The sequence below is a fragment of the Thrips palmi genome, unplaced genomic scaffold, assembly GCF_012932325.1.
Source record: "Thrips palmi isolate BJ-2018 unplaced genomic scaffold, TpBJ-2018v1 HiC_scaffold_10, whole genome shotgun sequence".
NCBI lineage: Eukaryota > Metazoa > Arthropoda > Insecta > Thysanoptera > Thripidae > Thrips > Thrips palmi.
In genome coordinates, this window is record NW_023144621.1 from 12,502,122 (window position 1) to 12,516,157 (window position 14,036).

Sequence of the window (14,036 nt, forward strand, 5' to 3'; positions counted from 1 at the left end):
ATGGCGGCCCGGCGGCCTTTCCCGCTTTCCGCCCTGCTGATTCCACGTATTTGGTCGTCTAGCGTTTTGGTATCAAAGCGGGCAGGCCAAGGCAGGCCTCGGCTCGGCGGCCGTCGGCGGCCCAGCATGCGAACACTGTTCCATCCGTCCGCCCTGTCTCGCTCGCACCCCTACGGCCTCGCAGTGCCTTGTAGGCGAGGCGGCCCCGTGAGTGCGAGGGAAACGGAACGCCGGCGTTCGGAGTCAGTCCACTGGCTGGGCTGGCTGCCACGCAGAGGGATGGGACAGCCATTCGCGAGTCCCGCTACTGCAAAAGCCGGAGGCGGGCGGCGGGGGCGGCGGGGGCGGCGGCTTGAGGGAAGGCAGGCACGTTCGAGCGATTGGTGACGTGCCGAATCTGCCACTTCCTGCTTCATCTCGCCTTTTCTCTGTCTTGATCCCCCTCCCCCTCCCTCCGGCATTCACCTGCCACGGCCTTTCACCCCACCAACGTTTTCAAAATGGCCGCCTCGAACCGAACGTGCCAATTACCGGCAAAAAGGTGGGGATGGAAAAAAAGTCACGCGCTCGTCGTTTCAACAGTGACGCGTCTATGATAGACACGTGCAGTGTGGAAAATTTTTTCCAAGTCGCACGCTTGCCCCCCTCCCCTTTCCTGTATAGGCATGTGTGTGATCAATGAAATCGCACGGCGCGGCGTGGCTGCGTTTTGAAGGCAATCCAGGCCACCCACCGCGGCGCGGCCGGCACGGCCGGCACGGCACACCACCACCCACACCGCGCACAGAGCGATGCCCAGAGAGACCCTTTGCGGCAATTGTTGATCGTGCCGTTGCTATCATCATTCCGGCCCTGCTTACCGCCAGCGCTTCGAGGCGCTTCGAGGTGCCAGCGGGTGGAGAGGGTTTGGGTTGTTGAGGTGACATCTAGGTCACACTGCTTTCGGGCCATTGCGTCACAACTCGCTCGTTGCATTCAACCAAAATGAACCGCCCCCGCACTCACACTCACTCACACATGCGCGCCTCGGCGTCCTGCATGGCTGTCACTGGGCGTGCCACTCCTTCAGGCTCTGTCTCTCTCGCACCCTTGCGGTACGCCACACGAGTGCGAGAGAGACAGAGCTCGGCATCAATGTGGCCTCGTGCGGCTCGCGGCCTGCAAGACGCGGTTCCGCGAGGGGTGGGTGGTGGTGACCTGCGGCCGGCCGGCGGCCGGTCTGGCAGTGTAGCCGGCAAGGCCCACTGGCGGGCCTATTTTCGTTGCCGACCAAAAGGCCGCAAGACGAGGATAAATTATTTGGACAGCAGTGGGCTGACTCGCGGCGCCCGCTCTCTCGCTCGCACTCATGGGGGCGTTCCGCAAGGGCGCGAGAGAGGCAGAGCGAACTTGAGTGGACGTGGCGGTGGGTTGCGCGGTATTGCTTTGTCGAAAGCCTGAAAGGCCAGTTGGGCGCCAGTGGAGTGGGTAGGGATTCCACTCGCCGCGCCGCGCCGCCCGGAAATAGTAATTCGTTTCGCCGTTTCGGCACATAAGCCGCAATACGAAAACGAATATTTGCGCTGATGAATATCTAATTTGTCCGAGCAAAGAGGAACGGGGCGGCATTCTTCCCGTGCGCCTCGACAGGGGAGCGGACGAGAGAAGGGAAGAATGGCGCCGCGACGCTCGCTCTGGAAGGGTGGCACTGGTGCACTGGTGACACCCACACCGCGTCGCGGAAGCACTTCGCTGCCGAAAGTGGCAAAATTAGATCGATGGCTTCCGACCGATCGCCCCCCCCCTCCCCCTCCTTGTGATTATCGGCGTGTTCGCGCTGCATCGGCCCGCGCCTAGCCGGCCGAGCCCACCGCCGCGTCCGTCACCTTGAGCTTTTAATCCTCCTTTGCTGGTTTTCCTTCCGCTGCCCCGATCGAGTGTGGCGTGGCACTGTGGAGGCCGGCCCGGGACTGCCGCTATCGCGCATACCCTTTGCCAAGATTAAGCCGCAGCCCCCCGGCGCCAGGGGCGACCGTGGGAGGGGGGGATGATGAATTGCTAAACAAGAAACCTGCTGCACCTCCCGGCACACTTGCTAAAAATGTTATCCATATTTAGCAGTGGCGCCCCCGTCATTGTTTGAAACAACCCCCGCCCCCCGATAAGGCCAAGGGTCCCCTCGTATAACATCCCCCCCCCCCTTTTGGTGCGAGTGGATCCGGAGAGGCTCCAGCCTCCACCGAAACCGAGCGCATAATCGCCCCGCGACCCTCGCTGCCTCGTTCTCGTTGCAAATCATTTTCGCCGAGTGTAGTGTACTCCCTCGGCCGGCCCGCGCGCTCGGCCGCCTCGAGAGGGGCGCTCTGCTCGGGCGCGCCGCTGTAACGAAGTGTCCGTCAGAGCGCCGCGGAAACGGCGTGAGAACTCACTACAACGAGCACCTTCGGAGCCGCCAAACCGGCCGCATTTTCAGGGAGTCGTGGAAAAGTGCGTCGCGTCGATTTTTCGATCGGTCATGGGATGTTTTAAAAATGAAGCCCTACAGGGAAAATGGTGTGGAGGAATGTGCGGGAACGCGGCCGCGGCGTTGCACCCCCGTCCCGCCCCGCCCGCCCCGCCCCAGCCCCGACCCGGCCTAATCCGTCCTTTTCACCCACTTTCCCCGCACACTAGCAGCCGACTATAGCGCCCCGGGAGGCCTTGGCTCCCCTCCCCCCGGAAGCTCGTAATGCGTACTACGTTCATTCGTGCCGGAGTCGCGACAGCCGATCCGGCGCTGGCTTATCAGTCAACTCGCGAAAGTCGTTTGTTTCGTTGAAACTTATTCGGACGCGGCCCCGCCCGTTTATTATTTCGTCAGCAGGGAAACCCGACCGTTTGGCGAAACTATGAACCCGGCGCTGCCCCTTCGGTTTTATTTTACGAAGGCGTAAACAAAACACCACGGCCGCGAGCGGCGCGGCCCGGCGGGGCGCACTGCTTAGCCTTTTATTGGGGTCCGCGGCCCGTGCTTGGCCGTGCCGCCCGTGCCGTGCCGTGCTTTGCTTACTTCCGCGCCGAGCTTGCCTCCGTTCATGCGACACACGGCAGCGGGCTGCGGGACAAAGCGCGCCCGTCAACGCAAACAGGACTGGCTCGCGCTGAATCAGGCTGCCGATCGGCCTCGCTGCCTAACCGCCAGGCGTAGCCAGGCGTCATGGCAGACTGCACGATCGGCGTCAACCAAAAGCATCTTCCTGCCAAGAGCATTTTGCTGTCAAGAAGATCCCTGTGCGTGGAGTAGGAATACTCCATCTTGCAGCTGACCTCCTCCACGACACTGCGGCATGTTTTCTCGATGGCGCGTCGTCGTAGCGGCCCTGCTCCTCCTTTGTGTGGCGATGTCTCGCTCCCCTGCACCTGTCCGGACGGCGGTCCTTTAATCACGATCTCTCTCGCTCCCCCTCTCGGCGACCCCGTCCGTGCCCGTCCGTCGCCGTCCCCCTCTCGCACGGCCATTCTTTGATCATTAGCTAATTCGGGAATCGGAGCCCCGCCGCCACTGCCAAGCTGCGCCATCAGCCTCGCTTCTAATCTTTTATCACAAACGACGCGACAGCGACACTGTCGCCGTCCTGGCCATCGTCGCTGTCCTCGCCGTCCTCGTCGTTGCCGTCCTCGTCGTCGCCGTCCTCGTTCGCCGTCTCAGCGTCCTCATCGGCACTGTGGCCAAGAGAAAAATCCAGGCCAAGCCCAGCGAGGCGGCTGCCAGTGTAGGCGGACGCGGCTCGCCTTCCTCGGGCTGCGTCGGCTGCGTCGGCCACGACGGCTGCGTCGGCCCGGTGTGTGATTAGCAGTGCCGCCGCGCCGCGGACTCGAATTACAGTGGAGGGGAGTCCGTCAGCCCCGAGGCAGCCCGCACCCCACGCGGGCCATCCTCGCGGTGCCTCGTCGCCTCGGCGATCGATGGCCGGTTCGGCCAGTGCGATGCGATCGCAGCGTTTTCCTATTTGAATCGTATCGGCCAGGCGATTATTACACCAGCCCGGGGCCAGCAGGGCCAGCAGCCTGTTTCCGAACAGTCTCTCTCGCACTCGCGGCGGGCCCGTGGCGGTGCGAGAGGGACGGAGTGATGGTGGTGATGGCGCGCTGCCCGCTGGAGTGATCGGTGAGCCGCGTGCGAGCGGTGCGGGGCCCGCGGCCCAGAGGCCAGGCTATCGGGTGGGGCATCGCGAGTGCGGAGCAGTGCAGGGCGGCTCAATGCCCCGTGCTTGGTTTATGCAGTGTAGTGGCAGGCAGGGCTTTGTTGGCAGTTCGGTTAGCGCTTCATTAGAAGTGTCCATTATTTTGACTCGCTGTCAGTGTGTTCCGCGGCGACACCCCATACAGCTTGTCTCCGCGAGGCCTGCTGCCACTAGTACACTGCAATCGGCCACAGCGGACTGACTGGCGGGGCTCCCGGTGGACGACGTCGTGGTCGCGGCCCTCGATGCGAAACAATGTTATTAGGACACGTGACCCAGTGTAGGCTCCTTTCCCCGGCATTGCCACAGCGTTGCCTGGTTCTTGATCAAGGTGGTGCGTGTGTGCGGTCTATAAGGCGCTGCCCGAGCCCCGCGGAGGGAAGGCCTCCCCCCCCTCTCTCTTCCGGATTCCTGACCCACCGCACCCACTGGCCCAGCCTGCCCGCCACCCCGCCGATCCGCGAGCCACAGAGCCCTTCCGAACCGTGCTCTCGCCGGGCCGTCTCTCTCGCGCTCACGGGGCGCCCCATGCGGGCCGTGAGGGTGCGAGAGAGACAGCGGAATCCGTCCGCAGGCGCCGCGAGGATCCGAGGACCGCGCCTTGCGCCTTGGCTTGGCTGCCATCGCGAGAGCCGAAGCGGCGAGCCGAGAGCCGAGCCGAGCCGAGCCGAGCCCGCCCCGTGCTGCCGCCTGTCGGGTGGTGGCGGCGGCGCGAGGCTCTGCGCGCGCATCCTCCAGGCCCTCCCCCAACCCCTCCCCCGGCCCGCCCCTGGCCCTGGCGGCGGCCCAGCCCCCAGTAGTGTGCGAGCAGCGCCGCGACGCAGACCACGTGACCTGTGCCGCGCCGCGAGCCGCCAAGCGCCGCCAGAGCGCCGCCGAACCGCGATCTCTAACCTCTGCAAGCTGCCAGCCCTGTCAGCCTGCCTGGCTGCCTGCCTGCCTTGCCGCGCCTCTCCGGTGGGTGTCCCGTGCGTGTCCCGTGCGTGTCGTGCGCGTGTGTGCGTCCAGTGCCGCCGTGCCGCCCGCCGGCGTGTTGAGTGCGCGCGCGTGTGTGTGTGTGCAGTGTTGTTGGTTGTGGTGTTGTAGTGGTGGTGGTGGTGGATACCTACACTAGTGCCTCAAGACCAGTGCCTTCGCCGCTTCGCCTTTGGATTGCCTACCTCAACACCCAGTGACACTGACACGGACTACCCCTCCCCTCCCCTCCCCGCCCTGCCCGGCCAGCAGCCAGTCCTGCAGGACGCCGGCGGGGAACGGGGTTAGGGGTGGACCATAACACGACATGTCGAAAACAGACGCGCGTGAAATTCGAGCCCGCCCTGCCCGCTCTGCCCGCCCCGGCGGATGGGAGGGAGAGAGACGGCAGTCGGGGCGCGTCTCGCGGAGGGAGAGAGATGGGTAATGAGGCGGGGAGGCCGACTTTCTTCCCTCCGCGTGCGTGCCTCCCCGTGCGTGCGACGCACGCGTGACACGTGTAGAAATGTCGAGATGACAGCTGTTGGCTGGATGTGAAGTTGATATCGTCTCTCCTCGAGTGCCGGTGCGTGCTCGCTGTGCCCGCCCGGCCCGCCTCGAGAGTCATCAAGGGCACCTTCCTCCCAGTCCTTCCACCGACTACTTTATCTCCTTCTCCTCGATGCTCGCCGTGCTCGCGGCGCTCGCGGGCCGTACTTCTCAGGGAGGGAAGGGAGCGGCTGAGCCGTTGTTTTCGCGCCCCCCACGATAGAGCAGTGGGAGGGGGTTGCTTTTGCGCTGAGGACAACAGGGGCACATAATCAATTAAACTTTGCTGAAATATTATAATGAGCGATTGTGTGGAATCTGGGATGAGTCTCTCCACGCTCCGCTGTGCTGGGCCTCCAGCCTTCAAACCGCCTTATCGCTGGAAGCGTGCCGCCTGTTGGAGCGCTGCGTGGCTCGGCAGACAGACAGACAGACTGCTGATAATTAATGCCGATATTTTAGAACCGCGAGGCTGACGCGGAATGGACTGGCCTGGTTCGTCGCGGTTTACTTTCGCTGCCAGACGCCATGATCTTAGCAGGAGATTGATAGAATCTCCTGGAAGCCCTGCTTTGCTGGGCTGGGAGTGCAAGCTTGAGGGAAAGTCCGACTTTAGTTCGCGTTTCAAACATAATTTTGGCAAACGGGACACGACGACTTCATTTCAAAATTTTATCTCCTTTTTTTTTGTCGTCACAATGGTAACCCTCACCGTTGAGAAGACGGCTATTTTCCTGAAGTCACCTTTCCCCGCCCTTCGCTGCCGATATGGCAGCGTAACTCTGACAGATTTCGCGTTGTTTCCACCGACAGACGACGCAAAGAAGGGCAGGCGGGAGACGTGACGGCAATATTGTCCTCGAGGTAGAAATAAAAAATAGCGCGGGTCAGTCGAGGTGGTGCAGACAGCTCCAACTCATATCGCGCGTGGGGCACGGCAGCGAGGAAGACGAGACGAGGCCACCCCGGGGCGTTGTTCCGTCGTGGCCTCAAGGACGGTGCAGGTTTTGGCGGCAGGCTGACTCGAAATTAGTCCTTGTTGCAATGTCCTGGGGACTGCGCGCGATGGGACTGCGGTCCGCGAGGTCGGGGCACGGCCGGCGGATCGGCACGGACTCGCGTGCTGCGGCCCGCGGGGACCCCGTGCCCCCCACGCCAGTGCCCCACGCCGCCGGCCGCACCTGCAGACTGTCGTCGCCCTCGCCCCCAACGCCCCACGAGTGCGAGGAGGACGGAGTGCTGTGCAGAGCGGCCCTGGCGGAGTGGCGATTGGGGGCCGTGGCGACAGGCCCTGCTGGACCCGCATGACCAGGGACCTCGCTGTGCCCAGTACTGTGGCGTGGTCAATCGGGCAGCGACAGGCGAAAAATGGACTCGCCTTTAGTAACCGAGGCCGACGGAGAGCCTCCCTCCGCCCTGCAGCCGCTGCCGCCGCCGACGCACAGACGGCCTTCGCCATTAAAATGCGACTTCCTCGCCGCTCGACCGGAAAGGGAAGGGGAGGGGGAGGTCGCGCCTCCAATAAGCACCACCAGCCATTTGTCACCGCCTTGCGCGCGGCGTGATTCTTTTTGATGTGGCGACCGCGAGGAGGCGGCCGCGACGCGCCGCGACGCCGGCCGTGTGCGGGAAGAGGCGGATGTCGCGTCACCGCCCGGGAAGTGGTCTCCGCCCCCTACCTCCCGCCGCGGCGCCGCCAACCAGAGGACGAAAACGAAAAAAAAAGCAGAGGGAAAAAAAGGGCTTTGCGGAAATAAAATTTCTGCCCTGACTAACGGACCTGCCGCACGGACCTGCCGCAGTGTTGTCGCAGGTTTCAGTGCCTTGAGTGACGAAGGACCATTTCGCCAAGGGCAGATAGGCAACACTGAGACTTGCTTTAATTTACAGCCTGACCTATGCTAATTTCGTTTTTAAACGTGTACAAAAACAATGATTTCTTTCCACAACTAACTTGCTTCACTGAAATGCATGTGGTCATACTGTGCGTACCCTTTGAGCCTGGGCAGCAGCCACATTTCCAAACTGAAGCCAGGAAAGATTCATCTTGTTGGCTGCCGTGGCGTGTCGGGCGCTTGCTGCTACCCTCCTCGTCCAGGGCCCGCTTGACCTTGAGCGCGGTTTCGGCCCCTGCACGTCGGGCCGGGCACAGGGCCGGGCGGGGTGACGGACGGACGGCTAGCGGAAATCACATCGTTCTCTGCTGTCCTGGTCGTAGTGAGACTGGCAACCCCCGAGCCATGCACTACCACCACCACCACCACGACCACACGACCACCACGCGACCACTAGATTAAAGGCAGACTGCTGGCCTTGAATTATTCGCCCAACTTGGAGCGACTGGCCGTGGTCTACAGCCCTGTCTTCCTTTTCCACAGGCGAGCAGCCGTTGACTCTTCGAGCCATCTTCTCCAGCAGCTACAACTCGGCGTCTGGAGCCCCGCCCGTGACTGGATAACTCCGAGTGACTCCGCGTGTGTGCGTGTGTGTGCGTGTTCGCGGTGTGCGCCTCGCGCGGTGGCGCTGCCGACACTCTCGGATGCAGTGCCGCGTGTGACGATGGGGGCCGGTAGCGGAAGTGGGGGTGTCCGTCAGCTGGATTGCCGCCTGGAGTGACTCCCCGACGACGCCATGTCGCCGCGGCTCTTCTCGCCGGCCGGCGTCCTCTACGCCGTCGTCTCGCTGCAGATAATCACAGGTGAGTCTGAGTCCAGCAAACCGCTGTAACTGCCCCTTGGAGCGAAGAACGCCGCAAGCTGTTTTATTTTGCTTTGTTTTTCGGATTGCGTTCGTCGCAAAGTTTGCCCACTTACTACCATAGACTGTCAGTTTGATTCACCGCCGTGCCCACTCAAAAATGAACAAAACCACGCCGTAATGACTCTAATCGAGTTATGAATGGGCTTCGAAGATACAGATCTCTTCTCGGGAAAGAAAAAATACAGCCCATGACCAAGGGCGTCCCTCTCTCTCTCTCTCTGCCAGCGATGCAGGCCGGCAAGTAGGCCAATTAGCAGACGGTAATGTAGGTCAGTGGCCGGGCTGTGCCGGGCTAGCTGGCCCGGCCGTGTTTGGCGCGAGGTGGCTGGAGACACAGTTGATCACCGCCCCTCCGCAGCCCCCCCCCCCCCCCCCCCCCAAGCGCCGCTCCAGGCGCCCCAGCCTCGCCCGAGCCTCCAGCCCGGCGGCGTTGGGTGGCGCTGCCAAGGAAGTTGCGCCACTACTGCTGCGGGGCGTGGCGGCGAGCGGCGGAGCGTCCAAAATCCCGCCGAAACATTTGTCAACCGATCGCTCTCAAGATTACGCTAACCCCCCTCCACTCCCCACCCCCTCCCTGCTCCATATGGAATACGCGGCTATTTTTTCTTGGCGAAATCTTCCTTCCGCTGCGCCGCGCCGTGCTTTGGGACCGCTCATGAACCCCGCCGTGTCGTGACCACTTTACAGTGGAGGGGGCAAATCGCTTTGCCACGCAGCGCTATTATTGAATGCGTGCGCGGAGGTGGCGTGGCCTCGTGTCGGGGCACGCCGAGGGCACGCCGGGGGCACGGGGTGGCGGCCGCGAGGTCACAAAGTCACAGACGAAAGAAACATTTTTTTTTCACCCCGAAAAGAATGGGGTTTGGAGTAGTGTCAATTATTTTAACGTTTCATTCACCCCCACAATGTGCGTACAAAAGTATTGCGTTTGATGTAATGCCGGTGTTCATACTTTAGATTTGAATTGCCGTACTCTCTCGTCCACTCGGATTTAGACCCCCCCCCCGCGATAACATTTAAAAACGGAGTACTTTTTGTCTGGTTCTTCGCTTTGCTGCTTTCGCGATGAGTGGAGCGACAGAGACGCTGCACCAAGCACGCCCTCCGCGCCTGTCCCTGTCCCACTTCACCCGGTGGAGGACCTCTTCTGGTCCTCTCCTTTCTCTTTTTTTCTGGCCTTTCCTTCCTTTCATTTTTTTGCCTCTCATTCCCTTTCCGGCCTAAATGGTGGAGCCATGCCCGCCAACCTTAGCGGCCCCACCCCGCTTGCCCTCAAATAACTGACAACATTCTGCGTGCAACTTTTCCTCCAAGTTATATCACCACGCCTCTCTCTCTATCTCTCTCCCCCCTCTCTGCGTCCTCGGGGTGGCATCTCGCCTGCCCCCTGGCCGCTGCGTGGAGCCTGGGGCCCGCAGCGCAGGGCCCTCAACGCCAAGCCCTTCGTTTGGGGAAGGGCCACAGGTGCATACTGCCTGGGCCCTGCCGTGCCGCCATGCCCTCCGTCATGCTCCTGCAGCGTGCATGTGCCTCGACCTCCTTCATGACCTCGTCGGAGCGGCCTGTGGGGGAGACGAGAGACACAGAGACACAGAGAGAGAGAGAGAGAGAGAGAGAGAGAGAGAGAGAGAGAGAGAGAGAGAGAGAGAGAGAGAGAGAGAGAGAGAGAGAGAGAGGGAGAAGATATGAGCGAGCATGATATACGCCTGAAATGGCTGTGCAACTCATTTCGCGGACCATCTTATAGTTCTCGCACCCCTCCGCACTCACACAGACGCACGCACACGCACGCACGCGCGGCTCTGGTTTGTTAAAATGAATGACGCAGCAGCATTCGCCGCCACTGGGTGGTTTTTTGTCACTTTCCGAATCCCGTAATTCATGTTTTTTCCGTCTCTCCTTCCCTTCCCCGCCCGCACGCGCGAGCCAGGTGTTTGTTGTGCGGCTCGCACAGAGCTCTGTGGCGCTGCGGCTTTTTGGCCGGCACTTCCGCTTCCGCGTTGCAGTCGCTCCGGATGACGGCGCGGTGCCAATTTTGATTCCCCCCCCTCCCCGCGCACGCATTCAACACGCACGCACACACACACACACACACACACACACACACCCACACACACACACATGCACACGGATAGAGGCATTGTGCGAAAAGGCCGTCGCCGCACGTTCAGCGACAAGGGCACGCAGCGTCCTCACATACACACGTTTGTACGCGCAACACACACAGAGAAGCCCCCCCCCCACACACACACATACGTAAGGCCATGCACATCGCGGCTCATGAATGTGCACATACTCTGTGTTTTCGTAAGGGTGGGCGGGTACTGTGGGTCACAGCGGCAGGCGGGCGGGCCCCGGTGGGTGGCTGCGTGGTGGTGGTGTGGTGGTGGTGGTGGGGGTGGTGGGGGGGGGGGCCTCCATCCCTCTTTACGATGCATCCCTCATTCGGCATCGTGTCAGTGGCACAGCTCAGCTTCGCGTAATGCCAAGTCAGCGCATCCCCCCTCCCCCTTTTGCGCCCCACTCCGAACCCATCCGCGGAATCCCTTTTTCTCGGCCTTACTTCTCATTGGGTTTTAGTGTCAAACTTCCAGTGTGTAGTTTCGCGCCGAGTGTGGCGCGGGTGGCGAGCACCACCACGGGGGAGCAGCGCGCCAGAGTTCAGTTCAGTCTTTTTTTCTTCTTTTTTTTTGCTCCTCTCCTCTGCCATCAGAGTGGGAATGGGGACGACGCAACTCTCGACCTTCTCCACTGCGAGCGGACCAGACCGGGGCAAAGCCGGGCGAAGCAAGCCGGGCAGAGCAAGCCGGCGAGCGCGCGCGGAAAAATTGCAAATTCTGCAGAGGCGGCGTCGGGTCGTGTCCTTGACGACGCCCTCGGTGAGCGACGCGGCGACGCGGCGACGCAGGGATCCCAGCACGCCCTAAACAATCATTTCCTCGCGGCCCTGTCGTTGGCGGCCCTTCATTGGTGGCCCTGTGGCCCCTCATCGGCGGCACGGCACGGTATAGCACCCTAGGTGGCCCCACGGAGCCCTTTGCTCGGCGGCCCACGGCGGCCCGGAGGGCAAACAGCGCGACGCCGTGCGCACCGCCGGGGACACTCTGGCGGCGCGTTTCGGCGCCGTTCGTTTGAAAACGTCCCCAAACAGATTATTCAGCGCAGACCGTGCCGAGGGCCGGGCAAGCCCATTGGGCACGCCGCCGTGGAGGCCGTCTGGCGGTCAAAGACTTGCAGCACGGCCTCCGCCACGGCCTTCACCTTCGCCACCACGGCGTCTGTCACCATAGCCCCCACCAGGGCCCCCACCATGGCCCCCACCATGGCCCCCACCAGGGCCCCCGCTCTGCGCTGCTGGTGTTGTCCTCGAAACCAAAGCTTCCGGTTGCCATCGCCATGATGTCGGGGACGTCGGGGACGTCGGGGATGCAGTGCCAATGGCGGGATGTCGACCGGAGCGCATCGGGAGTAGAGCCCCCGGATGCAGAGATGCCCGGATCCCCCGGCCCCCCAACGCCCCTCCCCGAGCCCCTCCCGGGTCACGCGCGGGCTGCCGTTGGCTGGGGGCCCAAACGGCCTGGTGCTGCACCGAGCCGAGCTGGCCGGGCCGAGCCGAGCCGGGTGCTGCTGCTGAGAGCAGGCCTGCCGCCTTGCCGCCTTGCTTGCAGCATGCAGAGTAGATAGCGCAATGCGCACCGCCGAGCCCCCCCCCCCTTTTCCCCCGCACCGCCGAGCCTGCCAGCCCGGCCTGCCCGCCTGGCGCACCCCGAGGAAATCCCGGACGGCCTATATTCCGGGCGCCTCTGCGGCCCACCTCCAAGTTCGGGCCGCCCAGCCAGGGCAGCCAGCCGGCCTCGGGGAAGCCGTCGTCGGCGTCGTCGGCGTCGTCGCGGAGCAACAGCAGGAATGCGCGGCAAGGGATTAAAAGATACGGTCGAGCAGGAATTCTAAGTGAGTTCGTCGTCGGCCTAGCGGTGCCTGGTGGCCTGGCGGCGTGCGTGGCTTTGAAGAGCCCGGGGGCCTTTGCCCCTTGGAGGCTTGGAGGCCGGCCAAACGAGCGCGCCGATGGCTGGCCCGGGTCTGAGGCGGAGGCAGCCCGAGGCAGCGGGGCTAATGAGGGGGTCGAATCACACGCGTGACTCCCAGACAATGCTCCGCCTGGCTCTGCCCCGCCCCGCGCACCGCCCCGCGCAAGACAGCGGCCCTCGTCGCGGCCACCAGAGCGCGTCGTCGTCGTCGGCGGCGGCCTCCCTCGCCCTCCACGCGCACGCCGCGAACGCGGCGAACGCGAGGTGATGCGAGCGTGCAGAGTCAACATGAGGGGGCTCTTTGAGTGGCCCGGAGCGGAGCCTCGCGCATCGCGTATTAATTAAGCGCTGTTTATCGTACATCAAACGGTTAGCGCGCTGCCCGGCGCTGCCCGGCGCCGCCCCGATGGCGCCGTCCTCTGCGGCGCGGTGCTCCGCCCGGCACGGCACTTTTAGCGCCCGCATTACGGCGATCCCGGTTTGTCCCGGCGATACGTACGCGCGCTATCTGGCGCCCGATCGCGGCTTGTTTGCCGGCGAGGCAAGGCGAGGCGAGGCCCTCGAAGACGCCGCGCGGCGCGGCGCAGGGGAGAGGATAATAGGTGAGGGGCCATCTGGTGTGTCGCGAGGAGAGGAGAGGCGGTCCCACGCAGTGCAGCCCGCCGTGCCGTGCCGCCGTGCCGCCGCGCTGGGGACAGTGGCCAATCTAAGTTGTGGCCGAGTTGGAGCGCCGCCGCGCCAGCCTGGCTCATTCCGAACGGCGCCTCTGTCTCTCTCGCACTCCTTCGGGGCGCCCCGGCAGCGCGACGCGACGAAAGCTTTGTTCGCACTGAGCCCGCCGGTCTCCGCCGGTCCCCGCCTCCTTGCTGGCGGTCCCGAACCACGCCAAACCCCCCTTGTAGCGCCCTCCTCCAATCCGGTGCCAACTGTGTATGTTTACGGCATGACGTGGTGGTCGCCACGCCGCGGCGCACACGGCGCACAGCACCGCCACGGTGGCTGCTCCCTGCCGGCCGGACAGTTTGATGTGCAGTGGCGTGGCGGTCTACTGGACGCTGGCTGGCCGCGCTGGCCGTCGTCGTGGGGCTCGCGGAGCGATGTGGGGCAACGGCTGCTCGTCGAACTTATTCTGCAGCGTTGACCGAAATTTATGATGGCGGAGGAGGGCAGCGGCGAGGACGCGCAGTCGTTATGCGCTGGCCGCCACGCCACTGCCACGCCACTGCCACGCCACTGCCACTGCGGCTTCCCCCGGACGTCCGGATACAGTGATTGATTTTTCGCCCTTCGCTTCCTGCCTTCCCGCCGCCCTTTTGTCCTCGGCGTCCCCGCTTCCGGAATGCCGGGGAAGGTATCACAGTCGGTCAAACGCGTCTGTACAACTGGAGGGGGAGGGTTGAGGCGCCGGCGGTCCGCTTGGAGAAAGCGGCCCGAATTTACGGTCGATCATGCGCGCTATTGCGGTCCAATAAAAGGCCAGCCAGCCATCCTCATACTCGCGGCCCAGCGAGCCAAGCCCGAAGGCGGGGCGGGCCGGGGCGGG

The 14,036-nt window shown here is 63.4% G+C and overlaps 1 protein-coding gene across 3 annotated transcripts in view; it reads left to right on the forward strand.

Moving 5' to 3' along the window:
• LOC117653368 (neurotrimin-like) overlaps positions 1-14,036 on the forward strand; it is a 239,936-nt gene that overhangs the window by 20,471 nt on the left and 205,429 nt on the right. For 2 of the 3 annotated variants that reach the window (XM_034399020.1, XM_034399012.1), the window contains exon 2: positions 8,084-8,403. In XM_034399020.1, coding sequence (XP_034254911.1) covers positions 8,337-8,403 — 67 coding nt within the window. In that variant the 5' untranslated portion in view covers positions 8,084-8,336. Of the gene's footprint in view, positions 1-5,027; positions 5,160-8,083; positions 8,404-14,036 lie in introns of those variants that run through there. The other variant, XM_034399005.1, reaches the window with a different exon arrangement.